Source organism: Etheostoma spectabile, chromosome 3, assembly GCF_008692095.1.
Source record: "Etheostoma spectabile isolate EspeVRDwgs_2016 chromosome 3, UIUC_Espe_1.0, whole genome shotgun sequence".
NCBI lineage: Eukaryota > Metazoa > Chordata > Actinopteri > Perciformes > Percidae > Etheostoma > Etheostoma spectabile.
Window position 1 is genome coordinate 21888246 of NC_045735.1, and position 15123 is coordinate 21903368.

The 15123-nt window shown below is 39.2% G+C and overlaps 2 protein-coding genes across 3 annotated transcripts in view; both read right to left on the reverse strand.

The window, feature by feature from the left end:
* nectin3a (nectin cell adhesion molecule 3a) overlaps window positions 1-15123 on the reverse strand; it is a 67308-nt gene that overhangs the window by 30555 nt on the left and 21630 nt on the right. Inside the window, exon 2 of one of the 2 annotated variants that reach the window (XM_032502629.1) lies at window positions 2777-2873. In XM_032502629.1, coding sequence (XP_032358520.1) covers window positions 2777-2864 — 88 coding nt within the window. In that variant the 5' untranslated portion in view covers window positions 2865-2873. Of the gene's footprint in view, window positions 1-2776; window positions 3033-15123 lie in introns of those variants that run through there. The other variant, XM_032502637.1, reaches the window with a different exon arrangement.
* LOC116671547 (diablo homolog, mitochondrial) lies at window positions 9486-13487 on the reverse strand. Its single transcript, XM_032502922.1, has 6 exons — window positions 13299-13487; window positions 12724-12856; window positions 12494-12616; window positions 10649-10759; window positions 10380-10476; window positions 9486-10042 (listed from the first exon to the last, which is right to left on the reverse strand). Exons 1-6 carry the CDS (start codon window positions 13451-13453, stop codon window positions 9837-9839), a joined length of 825 nt encoding a protein of 274 aa, XP_032358813.1. The 5' UTR covers window positions 13454-13487; the 3' UTR covers window positions 9486-9836.

The window sequence follows — 15123 nt, forward strand, 5'->3', positions numbered from 1 at the left end:
TTTGTTGAGTTATTATTACACAATACTTTTTCTGACCTTTTCAAATCCTCTGACTAATAGCCCATATTACAAAAAGACTAAAACTAATAAAAACCAACAACAAACTAAGGATTTTCAAAAAATAAACTACCAAACCCACTTTAAAAGATAATTAAAACTAATTGAACTGAATTTGAAAACAAAAAGTCAAAACAAAATAAAAATAAAAAGCTAATAAAAATGCAAAACTGTAATAACCTTGGTTTGGTATTGCCAATTTGTTTTGTCATGGTCAAAAACATTGTGGCAAAGAATTGTGATATCAATTCTAAGCAAAAAAAAAATCATGATTCATATTTGTCCTCGAATCGTGCAGGCCTATATTTGATTTATATTTTCAATGACAAAACTACTTTCTTGGCTACATATTGTGTTCAATTAATAACCACTGAAGCACATTCACTTCTAGGAGTAACAAATCTGCTCTGTCAGTGCACTGCTTTTTCAAATCTATTTCTGTTTTGAGTCTGTAATTTAGGTGGCTCCATTACAACATTATTTATTTAGATTATGAATCATGTGGCCCCAAGAGAAGAAACCACAAAACTACAGTCTTCAATTACAGACCTCACCGCCTGTAGCCACGCCTTGAATGAATCCCCTCCTCACAGCCCCGTCTACACTACAGGGAATCAGAAAATTGCACAGTCAGGGAAGGTTTTTGACACAAAGTCCCTCTGCATACTTGTGCTGCGCTAAACAGCCAACAGTAGGCCTGGGCCACATGGGCTCTAACCATATGTTATTGAGCGTCAACAACCAGCACGTTCCTTTTCCAAACACGACACCAAAAAACTAACCTCCACTGGCTAGTTTGTCCTCTGTATTAATAATCAGCATGTTTGGCTGTCAAGGTGAGTAGTTGAACTGAAAACCTGCACGTACACATGGTACCAAACAGCACTGTTTGGAGGCTAAGAAGCTTAGTTTGCAACAGTGCGTTGCTTATCAGTTCCCTGTGTTGATTTATGAACCAGTGTTTTGTGGGTAAAGAAAGAAAAGGTCTGGTATGAAAAGGACTGTAAAAGTAAGTGTGTGTGTGTGTGTGTGTGTGTGTGTGTGTGTGTGTGTGTGTGGTGTGTGTGTGTGGTGTGTTTACGCATGACAGATGACACTGGTGGCAGCTGTAGACACACATACTGCTTGACCAATGCATCTGCTAGGCAAATATATCAGCCGCAATTATCTTATCTCAGATATATTACTATATATTGAGACCTTTAAAAAAGGACTAAAAACATTTCTTTTTAGCGGAACCTATGAGTTTTAACCTTGCACAACAATGTTGTTGCACTATTTATATGTATTTTAAACTGATGCTTATACCTTACTTTTCTGATCTTACCTGTAGCACTTTGAGGTTTGTCTTAAATGTAGAGTGCATTACAAATAAAATGTATTATTATTATTATTTGATGTATTTGCTGACTTTGACATGAAATTGTGGTAAAGAATTTCCAAAGATATGTTAGAGGTTACTTGGAAACAGTGTCTCCATTACATAGTTTATCCACAAAAATAGGCACTAATCAGTTAATTGTTAACTGTAAAATTTACCGATCAGTATATGTATTGATCACAAAACTATTTTTATTGATGCTTATCAAAACAGTTTGATTATATTATGTGATGTTTAATATTTGCCCGTGTCATTATCAAATAGCCTACTGGTATCAGTGTCAGCCTAAAAAAATTCAGTACCTGCACAGATTAGTTAATCTAATCCATCGATAAACATAAATTAAAGAGGCCTTTATTGCCCTTGCATCCAGGAAAAAAAAAACAAATGGTGCATTCTTGGGCAGTATTTACTTTAGCGTCCATCAATGTTTGTCCATTCTTTTGTCTTAGAAGGCCTGTCATGCATTGTAGTCCCAGCTCAGGGCTGGGATACAGCAAACCTCTCCAGCTACACTACTCGGGACGGTATCGAGCCTGGAAGGTGCTCTGTCTGGCATGCAGCCCAACTGCAGGTCAATACTTCCAGAGACTCCGAGACTGCAGTGTCTTCCTTGAAATATGTCTTCATTTCCCCTGCCACCCTTCACGCCCAAAGCGGAGAGGTCTGCGCTGCCTCTCCTCTCCTGTATCACATAACGTTTATCCCCCATCTGTATCCAACACACTTTTCACAATGGAACTCGTCTTTGCTTACACCCACAATACTCCATTTCGTTTCTATTTTTAACACCACAAATCAATGCTGCTCCTCAATTAGTTTATATCTGAGTGGGAGAGAAACGGTATTTCCCATTTCCCCCACACTCCCAGAGTAACATAAACTAGCGAAGTAATGATGTGACACACTGGAAGTAACGTTGGCTAGAAAATGTGCGTTACCACCAAATCAGTCCAATGCTTAAGTTATCTCTTGTCCCGAGTGGAGTCGTTAATTGAGTTAGCTGTGTGTAATTAGCAGTAGCTGTGTGGGGTATGAGTTAACGTAAACTATTTTAGTAGCGTTAACGAAGTTGTATTCAAATGTGAAAGACAAGCGAAATTTATATAACTAACTTACTTTCTTACCGACGACGTAATGTTAGGCTCCACACACACACACACGAACCGTTAGCTTAGATAAAGCTAGCAGGCTTTGAACCAAAACACGAGGACTAACGTTAGCCGGTTTTGAATTTGTGATTAGCTAACATTAGAGACTCAGAGCAGCTCCACTGCAACTTCTTTCAATGGCCTCAAAAGTAGCACTGGCAAAATGACAAAGAAACCGTTAACTCACAGGAAAGTCCGTAAAAGGTGAGAAGTGATGCTAACAGTCGCAGTCCGTTAGATGGCAAAGTCCTCTCTAGCGGTGATCTCTTCTCCATGATTCCTGTCTGTTTGTGCGCTTTGGCACTCTCTGATCCTTCCTCCTCGCTTGTCGCTGCTCTGTCTGGCTGGCTCGCGCTCCTGGGGAGCTGCTCTCCATAGCGACCGATCCGCGTGGGCTGTACCACTTCTGCAGACAACAGACAGAATCACACGCAGCCTACGCACGCACGCACGCACACGGTCCCAATCATCCCCATTTGATTTGATTTGTTCCGCTTTAACACTGGTGTGAGTGGTGATACAATTCGTTGTTGCTTCTTTCACTTCTGTAGTATGGTAAAGTAGCCTAAATATCCTGCATTTAACAAATTACTTATAGAAAAATATACTTTAAAAATAAAACCCAATGCACAGCAACTATATAATGTCATATTATAGTATTAGAATATTAACCCTTTTAATAATGATGCATTTGTGTGTAAGTAGCATTTTACTCTGCAGCTGAGCTTGGTGAGGCTATTCTTACTACACCATTGAGATTCTATAAAACATATACTATTTATCATATGCTACGACACATTTTAACTAACTTGCTGTGGTATGAGTAAAACGTACCATTGTAGTGGAATAGAAGTATAAAGTTGCATGACATGGACATATTCAAGTAAATACACGCAAATGTACTTACATTCCACCACTAGTAGTAGTATTTCTTTCAGTGGTAGACATAATTTAGCCATACAGTAATAGTCAGGCCACAGTAGTAGTAGTAGTACTCGGCAACAGTAGTTGTGTTTGTTGTAGTAACAGTAGGGCAGTAGTAGCAGAGGGTGTCTCAAAAATTCTACATCAAAGATTGATTAAATAGATTGACATTGGTTACTATCATGAATGAGACTTCTTAAAAAACATTAGAGGGGACTTTAGTTGTTGGATAGGACCCAGGTTGGATTACCAGCTGGACAATGTGAGCAGCTGCCCTGGGGCCCTAAAACCTCAGGGGGGCCCTAAGGCTCCGGGTTCACCGCATGCAATTAGTTTTAGGGGATTTCATTAATTGAACATTTGTTCAGTAATACGGTTTGCAACACTTAAGCGCAACAAAATGCCATGATAAGTTGACATTGGCTTTGTTACATCATTTTGGGGCCCGTCCTTGTAGAGGGGCCCTGAGTTAAAACCTAGTTTGATGGTCTTTATAGTGTTATTTTATACTGCACTTACATTATGCATGTTGCTTAAATGTGCTTTATCAAGTTACATACAACTAATTTCTAAGTTTGCCTACACAGTTTATAGAAAGTGGGAGTAACAGGGTTGGGGGAGGGGGGCGGGGGTTGTCAGTGGGTCCCAAAGGGTTAATCTGACCTTGGATAGAACATAAGCGGATAACTGCTTAATATTTACATTGGCATTATAAAATAGTGATCTTTATACGGATTCACTCTCCTAAAAAGAATGAACTAAAAGTGTAATTGTGTGTGGATCAGTGGGGAATCCCCTTGTTCCGGGAGCCCCCTTGTGAAAACGTGCACACTAAACTGTGATGAAACCATTACTTGTCCAAATCACCGTTTTTCTTTTTAAGAATGATTATCTTCTTCACAGCCATGACTGAACAGGTAAAGGTTCATTGTCTTCATCAAGGAGACACTGGACCTTTATCTGGTTTTGGCACATCCAGTGGGTGCTGTGGCGATTACACCGGCAACTGGACCTGCACATTAACCTTTCTAACCACCAGGCCCAGCCTATTTATTCTCATATGCGCTTATAAAATTTAAGCTGATATAAATGTTTACACATTTCTAAGGGCTCTTAGACTCCTGTAGCAGATTCAATCAATCAGTCAAAATATGGATAACAGGTTTACATAACCAAACTTATTCCATATTCAGTACATTACACATTCATTCTGTGGAAATAAATATTTATTTTATATAATAAAAGCCTTTTAGGACTGTCAACTTTACCTCAAATAAGCAGCCACAAAGGAAAAACACAACAACTATAATTTTTATCACTAACCAGGCCTAATTCTACAGAAATAGTTCAGCTAAATGTTAAAATGAATAAACCAACAACCGGATGATGATAATCAGGGACTGCTGAGGCACGTATTTTGGAGACAATGTGTAACCAATGTTATAAAAGTATTCTGAAAACTGTAAGAAAAAAAGGTGGAAGTGAATGTGAAAGTTAATATAAACCCAAGACATCAGCTACTGAAGGACAAAGCAGTCACATGTAACGAAAGCACTTCACTGAGTCCCGTTTCTGAATGTGCACACTGAATACTCTGTCATAATGCAAAGTGGTAATGAAGCACTCCTCTCTTTGCATTGTTCTTTTCTTTGAGATAATTACAGTTTTTACACATTCAGGAATCTGGCGTTGTGTGCAGCACAGTGTTATTATCATGCACTGAAGCTTGCACTGATAAACATGCTCACTCAGCAGTTTTAGGCGGACATCATATTTATTCACTGAAGATAAGCAAAAATGCTCATCTCAATTGTGATTCCCACACGTCGAGCTTCCCATTTCACTTTGCTGTGACGTCTTCATACCCTGTATTTGAGTCCTCATCAGGGGACGGGAACTCTCCATGGAGCCTCCATCTCCTGCAAAATTTAACCAGCTCTGTCTCCCAGTGCTACAGCTCAGCATCACTGTGATTAAAGCATGACCCATGATATGTCACCACACTGTACCCCCTGCCTTTATTCCCTCTCCTGGTTTATTTATATCCTCAAAGAGCTATAAATCCCTTGGTAAAAGTGCTGCCCTTTTCACCAATCAATCTCCCCTCCTGGGCCACTTTGCATTGGAACAGTAAAGTCAGAGCAGTGAGGAGGGCATGCACATTTATGAGATGGTAAATCCCATTTCATTTTCCTTCCACAAAACATTGAATTTGTTAATGATATCACCAATTTGGGTGAAATAGTTTCAGTGAGGGTTATTTCACACCACTGCATAAATACTGGAGAAATGCTCAACCACCCCGCAGCCGCACTAAATAGTTTATGTGCATTTAAGGCCCATGACCTTTGTAATTACCGTTACCTCATTGAGGTTTTATGCTGCAAAAATACTTAGTAAGCTCTATTACATTACTTTGCAGGCAGAAAGGCAAGGCTGCACTGGCACCCCCTCCCCCCTGTGACCAGTAGGTGCACATCCACACAGACGGTCTGGGACATTTGGTTTTACAGTCTGTGAAAACAGCCATTGTTAAACACAACATTCCTCACTAGTCACATTGGTAAGCCAGTCCTTGCACACCTCAAAACCTCCCACCCACACCGCCTCCTCTGTAGCCATTCTCATGGTCCCATCCCCTGCCAAGGCTTGACCATCTAAAGCAGAGAGAGGTCACCTCAGTGCTGACGCTACACACTTGTGTTTGCAGCCCCACATAGGTCTCCAACATAATGAGCTCCCTCTGAAATGACCCTCTGCAGGACACACCGACCTTTTGAAGGCATAGGTGGAGACCATTAAGACAGCGAACCCGTTACAGCAGCTTATTGACATTACTGAAGGATAAGGCTTTAATGAGTGGATCTGGTAATATACTTGCAGGTTAGGTGTATATTCTTTAAGTGTAGGCCTGGTTTAACTTATTCCAGTACATAACACACAGTATATGCTGTGACGGAAAAAACAACAGTGGGGAAAGAAGACAGAAATTCGTGAATAGGGTTCAAACTGGTTAAAATGCATGCACAATCATTCTGTACTGTATGTGCACATGCTGGTTCAGAGACACAATAACACACACATATACTGTACAACTGTTGGTAAATGCACCAGGGTATGCAGTATATTAGGGTCCTAACAATATGGGGCTTACCATCATTAATCACCAAATAAAATAGGTAATATCTATAGTCATAAGAAAGTAAGTAAACAAATAGTGACACCAGTAAATGCATTTCAACTGACTAGGAATGAATCTGCAAACGCAGTGCATCCCACTGTAATGAAAGATGGAAAATATATGTAAATGGTTTTAGATCGCCATCTGCTGGAATAAACAGAGGGATTTATAATTTGTTAAGTTTGTCTTGTTTTATTGTACATACAGGCACCTGACCATTGTTTTAAGACTTATTGAATGCTTAAAGACTAAGTCCTATAACCATGCAAATAACGTCAGTCTGCATTTAACTCCTTTACCACCTGCCCACACCTTAGTCTAAATCATTTTGTAACTTGTGTGTTGGAAACAAAACTATCCAAATAGGTATCCAAAAGGTAGAGTGGTTTGTTTTCTGTTGTGATAAAGTGTAGAAAGAGGTGATGCTGTAGATGAAGTGATGACAGGAGGTGTTAAGAAATGGCCTAAAAGCTCTACAGGAGAGTCAGGACATGGCTAATTTGCAGAGAAGGAAGAGTTGTTGAGTGAAAAACAGAGATACAAATAACAAGTAAAAAAAACAAGTAAAGATATTTCCCATTGAGTCCCACTTGCGTACCTGTGAGTGGAAATCTGTGGAAATTCCTAATTTGCAAATTGAAATTTCGGTGGATGGAATAATCTTACAAAATTACTTCAAGGTAACATGTAAAAAATGTAGTAACACCAGCTGATTGGTTAAATTACACAAAACAGTGTTAGTTAGCCAATTGTGTGGCGTCTCTGGGTTTTACTGGGTTTACAAAGTGGTCTCTGGTCACTTTAGCAGGGGACAAATGCACAGACACCTCTCATGTGTAACATATGTATCAAACCAACAATCAAGTCAGAAAGAAATCTGGCAAATACTGGTATCAAACAACTCTCTTTCTTGGGCTCCCATGTGAAGTGGACACATTGTTTTCCCTCCATTTCTAGCACTGGTTGAATGTTTTTCAGTCATTTGGATCAGATCCCGAACAATAAAGGATTTTTAAGGCCGATATCGATTCAAATATTTGTTTTTAAAAATCCGATATTCCAATATACCAGCCGATATAAATAAAAAAAAAAAAGTCCTGAAACATGTAACAAAATAAAAACAGAATTCCCTAACAATAGTTATTTATGAGTTCTAACTAAAATAGTATGATAATTTGATTTATTGTCACAGCAGAACAGAGGAACATCACAATATATTAAATTTCTATTAAATAAAACGTATAAAAATACAAAATTAAGATATGAAAAAAGACAATAACAAAAAAAAATCAGAGTATTGCCAACAGGTATTATGTTTCCATCCACCTGTTTTTCTGAATTAAGTGATATCAAATGAAAAATGCCTTATGGAAACAGTCAAATTTGACGAAATTTCATGAATATCAACTCAATGGGAAAGGAAATGCGTTGAGTCTCATTGGATTTTATCTTGATCGATATACGGCTTATGCGATAAATGGAATGGATGAGGAAACGTTATTTGCCAGATAAATAATGAATTGCGATCAAGTTTTAGGTCATTTTATGGTTGCAGCCCGCCACAAAAAAGTTTTAGTTCATTTCCGCCCATTATGTCCAGTCTGTTTGCACACATGGCGGGTGTCAACACAGACAGATGGAAGTGGATGAACGAGGAGACAATAGACTTTCTGAATTTAATTTATCAGGAACTCGTGAAGGAAATGGCCAACAGAGGTTAGAACAAGCCGTGGGACGTCCTGCGGAGTCAATGAAAGCCGCTCAAACAGCGACACATAAAAAAAGAGTTGTCTCGCAACGGGACAATAAAAGTTGCATCATCATAGCGATGTGTTGGTAGTTTTCTTATTATAGCTTGATATGTTGCAATCAGCTGGCACATAAGCACTATTATAACTTGTGCAATATTTTTTTTTTTGTGGCCATTTTAGGCCTTTAATTTGACAGGACAGCTGAAGATTAGAAAGGGGAGTGACATGCAGCAAAGGGCCGCAGGCTGGATTCGAACCCTGGCCGGCTGCGTCGAGGAGTAAACCTCTATACATGGGCACCCGCTCTACCAACTGAACTATCTGGGTGCCCTAACTTGTGCAATATTAATCATGTGTTGGTAGACGGCGCGATCCACTCTGTCTAGAAAAACGTTCCTAACTGTTTGCTTGAATGTTGTGCGATTCAGTGCGAAAATGGATGGAAACATCGTGAAATGTCTAAAATCAATTTGATATACCAATTTGATCGCAAAACAGCATGTGACGTAATTACGCACAGGTTTTTATTCACTTTAAAGCCGTTGGATGGAAACACACTTTAAACAGCTTTATACGCAAGTTGTTTTTACCAAATTTCAAGTAATTCAATTGACATGTGGATGGAAACTTAGCTAGGGACGTTGTAGAGCGCCCTCTGGTGGACAAACTATGTAACACCAACCCTCATAACATGGTTGACAGTCCATTTTTTTTAATTTTTTTTTTAAATATTCAATTATCAGAATCATTTATTATTAATGATTCTGATGAATATATATATATATATTTTATTTTATCTGCCATTATAAATGCAGATACCGATAGTTCGGGAAATGCCTAATATCGGCCGATAATATAGGCTGGCCGATATATCGGTCCGGCTCTAGTTTGGATCAACACAATGTTAGTAAAACCAGACCTTGCAACATAATACTAAATCTTATCCACTAGTCATTTCGGAACACACTACATTCATCTAGTAAACATGAAATGAAACGTTTTATTTTCTGATGCATATTAAGCGAAGAACTAAATAAACAGTTTTATTATGGTCTTGTTTTTATTACAATGAATTTTGACAAAATATAAACACAAAATCTGATGTTGATTGAGTCACAATACATGAACAGTGGATTGAAAACGTAATCTTTTATGATGCCGACGTAGTCGATAGTCATTATCCAACTCTCTACACAAAAAGAGACTTCATTTTGTGACATTCATTTTTTTTTTTTTATATGGCCGATTACGTGCAGATGTCAGCACAATCTACATAACAAGTCACAGCCAAACATGTTAAAGACTGAAAAGAGAGAATGATAAAAAGGTATTTACTTTCAAAGCAAATAAACTTTTTTTTTAATGTTTTCTAATAACTTTGGACATTTGTTTCAGTCTTCTCTTAAGTAGGCCTCAGGCACTTCTTCCTCATCACTATTCTCTAAGGAGGCAACATATTGTGACACCCTTTCAACCTCCATTACTTTAGTCTCGGCCAACTTCACATCTGCATCCATCGACAGTTTCTGGGCCTCCTCCACCTGTGTCTGGGCCACCTGAATGTTTGTCCTCACCGTGATGGACGCATGTTCAGCTCCTGCACACGAAAAAAGTTCAAAGGTTGACATCACATCAGCTTATGTTCAGCCTTCAGATGTGTGGTCATTAAGAAGACACTCTTGTCCGTCATCGCCATTTTGTTTTACACTTCGCCATGCTGAGTGACAGCAAATGATCCATACACTGTCCAAAGTGTAACACTGACAGCAGCTGAATAGAAACAGGCACAGGCAACAACGTACAAAGCTTTGATGATTCACAGCTTAACACTTTTATTCATCATTACAAACAGAAAACCTGCATCAACCCTTCATGACAACCCAACCATTTGTTCACCTGGCCATATAACCACTCAGACATGGTCTTTTACACACCTGAGATGTACGCTGCCTCGGCTGCCGTTTCACACAGCTTGACGGCGCTGACCCAATTCAACTCAAAACGCATGAATTCCTCTCGTTTGTCACTAACCTGTTAGGATAGAGAGAGTGATACACTCCGACTCAAACAGATCAACAACAGTTCGTTGGGTAGAGTTTGCAAGTCGGATGTCATATTTATCAATACATTAACAGAAAAACTGAATGCTATGCTCAGGTTTATTTCGAAGTACTTTTCAGCAAAGTGGACAACACAAACTAACCTCTGAACGCTGGCCAATGATCACCTGCCAGATTGAGTCCTCTTCAGCTGGAGTCAGTTTCCCCAGTGAATCCAAATATCGCCTTTGGAGGGCAATGAGTGTGTGCACAGCCTGTTAGCAAACAGAGGAAGGACATACGTACATAGTTTACATATTAAGTCTGAGTACAGCAGAATCTACAAATCTATATGTAAAGAAACCCTTGTTGAAAATATGTGAAAGAACTAACTGTGTAGTACTGTATTGTGGAGTTAGACTGTTAAACACAAGGGTGCTGCTGTGCTACCATACACTGTGTGTGCTGCTAACCAGAATATGTCGATGTGCAGCGACTCATTCTTCTGTTCAGCATCTTCAGCAACACGCCCCGAGCGCCTCAGAGCAGAGAATACATCTTTTTTTTTTTATGATTTGAAAGATAATCTTGTATGCGTGGACATTTTTTAATCCTAAAGATTTGGCTTGCCGATTTTACTGTGAAGACATTTATTTTTTTCTTTACTCAAACTTTAAAAATCTAACTATGGAAGCAGAGTAGCACAGAAGAGGATTTCAGGTTTTTTCAAAATATTTTAGTTAGTTATGTTATAGTGACTGCCACAAATAAAATGCCATTCATCTCTGTTGTATTGGCGTAAAAGCAGAAGTCACAGATATGTATTTGCATGTCTTCCACTAAGGTAAGTGGGAAAAATAAGTTTGTATTTGTGTGCTTTGGATGAACTAACCTTGTAAGGTTTATAGCCATACTTAACAAAACCCATTACAGTTTGTAAACAGATCTGTAGACATTGCCATTGGCTTCTCTACACACTACATCATGCTGCATCTGGACATGGACAAACCTTGACCCCGACCTGCTCCACTTTTATCCCAAACCATTCTCAGCTCACTCATCAAACTCCTGTTCCATACATAATATTTACATTTACATACAGTATATAACAAAACATTCTTTACATCTTCCATTTTTTCTGCCTGGTGCATATCAGCATCATTTAATAGTTTTGAAATACTGAGAGAATCATTGGCTGACAATAAAGATTTTTTTTTTCTTAACAATAATAATATAATAAATTTAATTTATATAGCGCTTTTCGCAAACTCAAAACCGCTTTACAGGGCAGGAAGATACTAAAAACAATGCACAACTAAACGTAACAAAAAAAACAAGATTCAGGCACAGATAAGAAGGGAGGGGGGTGTGGAGCTTATGGATAGGCCGAGGGTATGAGATGGGTCTTGAGGCGGGACTGGAAGATGGTGAGGGACTCAGAGGTGCGGATCTCTTGGGGGAGGGAGTTCCAGAGACTGCGAGCTGCGAGAGGGCTTTGTCTGCAAAACTGCGGAGTTTGGACTTGTGAAAGACTGGCTGAGGTGGATCTGAGGGAATGTGAGGGTAGGGAGAGAGGAGGTCAGTGAGGTATGAGGGGGACAGATGGTGGAGGGCTTTGTAGGTGAGGACCAGGAATTTGTAGGTGATCCGGTGGGACATGTGGAACCAGTGGAGTTGTTTTAGGATTGGGGTGATGTGATGCCAGGATTTGGAGAGGGTGATGAGGCGGGTGGCTGCGTCCTGTTATGTATTGCATCTTATATAGTAAATAAAGTTTTACTAGTTAAAGGCTTTTTTTGGGGGGAGGGGGCTTTTCCCCCATACTGAATTGAGGGTATGACGATAGTGGATGTTGTATGCAGCAAATTGTAAAGCTGCTTAAGGCAAATTTGTGATTTGGGGCTATATAAATAAACATGTCTTGACTTGTATACCTACTGTAACTTGCCATTAATCTTTCTTCAATCCTAGGCTATAAGAGACATGTTTACCACAAGATCCAAACTTACTTTTGAGTACTCCGTGATGGCATCTAGGAGAGCCAAAGTGGTCTGAGAGAGAAAAGTGCTTGAACTATCTGTAACCAGAGAGGCTGCTCGTTTGATCAAAGAGTCATGAGAGAGGTTTTCAACCTGCAACAGAGATACAAACAAGATACGTGTACATTTTGTATGTTATGTACTGTAGATGGCTGCTGTTATTTAATATGCCTTGATCTCTGGTGTGGTGACAGACTCACCTGTTTGAAAGGTATAGCACACAGTCCACAGCCCACAGTTAGAGAGGCTATACCTGTATACACCATGTGTGTCCATCTGCACGCTTTATGGACTGCAGGTTTTCTGCTACTGAATAGGACACGAGATGAACTCCTGAACAAAACACAACCATTCTCAGTTTAAAACAGCCATGGCACGGATTTAACATGTAATGTTAACGCTCTGTCACGTAGGCTTCTTATTGACCATTATCTTATCTTATCTTATATTATTGCTGCCTCGATCTAACTAGCAACCAAAGCTGAAAGAGTCAAAACAGAAGCAAGTTTAACAATACGGTAATTTTCTCTTCTTTATTGAGTTACTTCTGTTAATTAATGCATGTAGCTAGCTAAGCAATGAAAAACACCTTTGACGTGTATTATACTTCCGGTTGTTGTTGCTAACACTGTTATGAAGCTAAACATTCTCATTTTCCCTCTTTTAAGTCGGCAACAGCATGCCATTCCTTAAGGGTCAGTTAGTTTAGTAATTTGTGTATAAAATAAATTAGAAACTGTACCTACATGTAATTATCTGACGATAAAACACCTACCTGAGGAGACGGAAACAGGTTATCACCCTCCCCAGCGCGGCCATGTTGGTCCGCCACAGTAAAATGTTCGTCGTCACTGAGCAAAGGTTCCCCGGCTGTGAAGCTGTCAAAGACTGAACACGGTTGCCCTCTCGTGGTTCAAACGGCAACACCATCTTGTGGTTAGCCCGGGTTAGCTATGTTTGTCTGCCCATCCATCATCCACAACGTGTCATGTCTCTACATTGCGCAAAATACATTGGACTGTTCAAAGAACCCAAGTTTTTTCTCTCTCCTTGTGTAGTTGTCAGTGGTGGAAGAAGTATTCAGAAATGACGCGTTTTTAAAGATTCTCAACTGTGTAAAACCTGTAATAGCCTCACCTCTACCAGCTAGAGTAAAATGCTAATTAGTTACACACGAATGCACTGTCAGAATGACCTATTTCCAAATATTATACAATGATAATTATAACCCTTAATGCATGATTGTTTATACTGCTTGCAGCTGGTAAAGGTGGAGCTGGTTTAATGACTTTATGTAGCCCTACTGCTGGGTTTAGGTAGTTTGTGTATTCATCAATCACAATATGTAATCGATCTTCAACAATAGTAATACTTCAGTGTATTTGTTGATAATATTCTATATAACCTGAATTTGTCAAGTAAGTAGTGACTAAAGTCACCAAAAACCTCAAAGATTAAAATACCTAGAGATTGGCATGGGGAACTTTCCATAAGATCATCTCTCCATGCAAATCAAATCAGCTATTAAGATAACTGAAATAAAACCATGCCAATATCTAGGTATGGTGAAGTGTATGTGATGAATGAATTTCAAAGGCCAAGGGGACTTTATCAGGATGCATAGTATCCTGATCCATGAAGTAACTGGCCTTTAAAAATAAAAATGTGCCTGCCTCTATGGGAATTTAACATAGGGGTGTATACACTTATGCCCCCTGTATCTTAAGGAAGAAAACATGTATGTACAATACATTATTCATTCACAAAGAAAATTGGTTGTGACGTGTAGGGAGAGAGGACCAAAGCACAGAGACAGACAGGCAAGCAGGAGAGTTCAAAGTAGTGGATTTATTCAACTAAAAACCGGGAATAAAAAAAGGAATCTACAACTGTAAACACAAAGTCCAAAATCCAAATATCGAAAATCCCAAAAAGGCAAAAGAAACCAAAAAGGAAAACAAAAAACATGAACACAAAACAAGAACAAAATACCTCAGGGAAATAGGGACTGGAACATTCGCTGACAGGCACGAACAAGCTGGCGGGAACAGGAAATCAAACAAAAGAATGTGACAGGAGACAAGGGGAGCACAGACACTATATACACTGGGTAATGAGATAACAAGAGGCAGGTGACACAAGTGCTGGGAGACAGGTGGAAGACATCAGGTAATCACAGGAGCGGGAAAACACAGGAAGTAAAACTAAAGATAAGACAGCACAGAAAACCAGACTATCAAAATAATTCAGGAAACTTAAAGGGGATTAAAGGGACTGCTCTAAGCTGGTTTAAGTCTTATTTATCAGATCGATCTCAGTTTGTCCATGTTAACGATGAATCCTTTGTGCACGCCAAAGTTGGTCATGGAGTCCCACAAGGATCCGTGCTCGGTCCAATCTTGTTCACTTTATATATGCTTCCTTTAGGAAAAATTATCAGGAAGCACTCCATAAACTTTCATTGTTATGCAGATGATACTCAATTATATCTATCAATCAAGCCGGATAAAACTAATCAGTTAGCTAAACTTCAAATGTGCCTTCAGGATATTAAAACCTGGATGACCTGTAATTTTCTAATGTTAAACTCAGATAACACT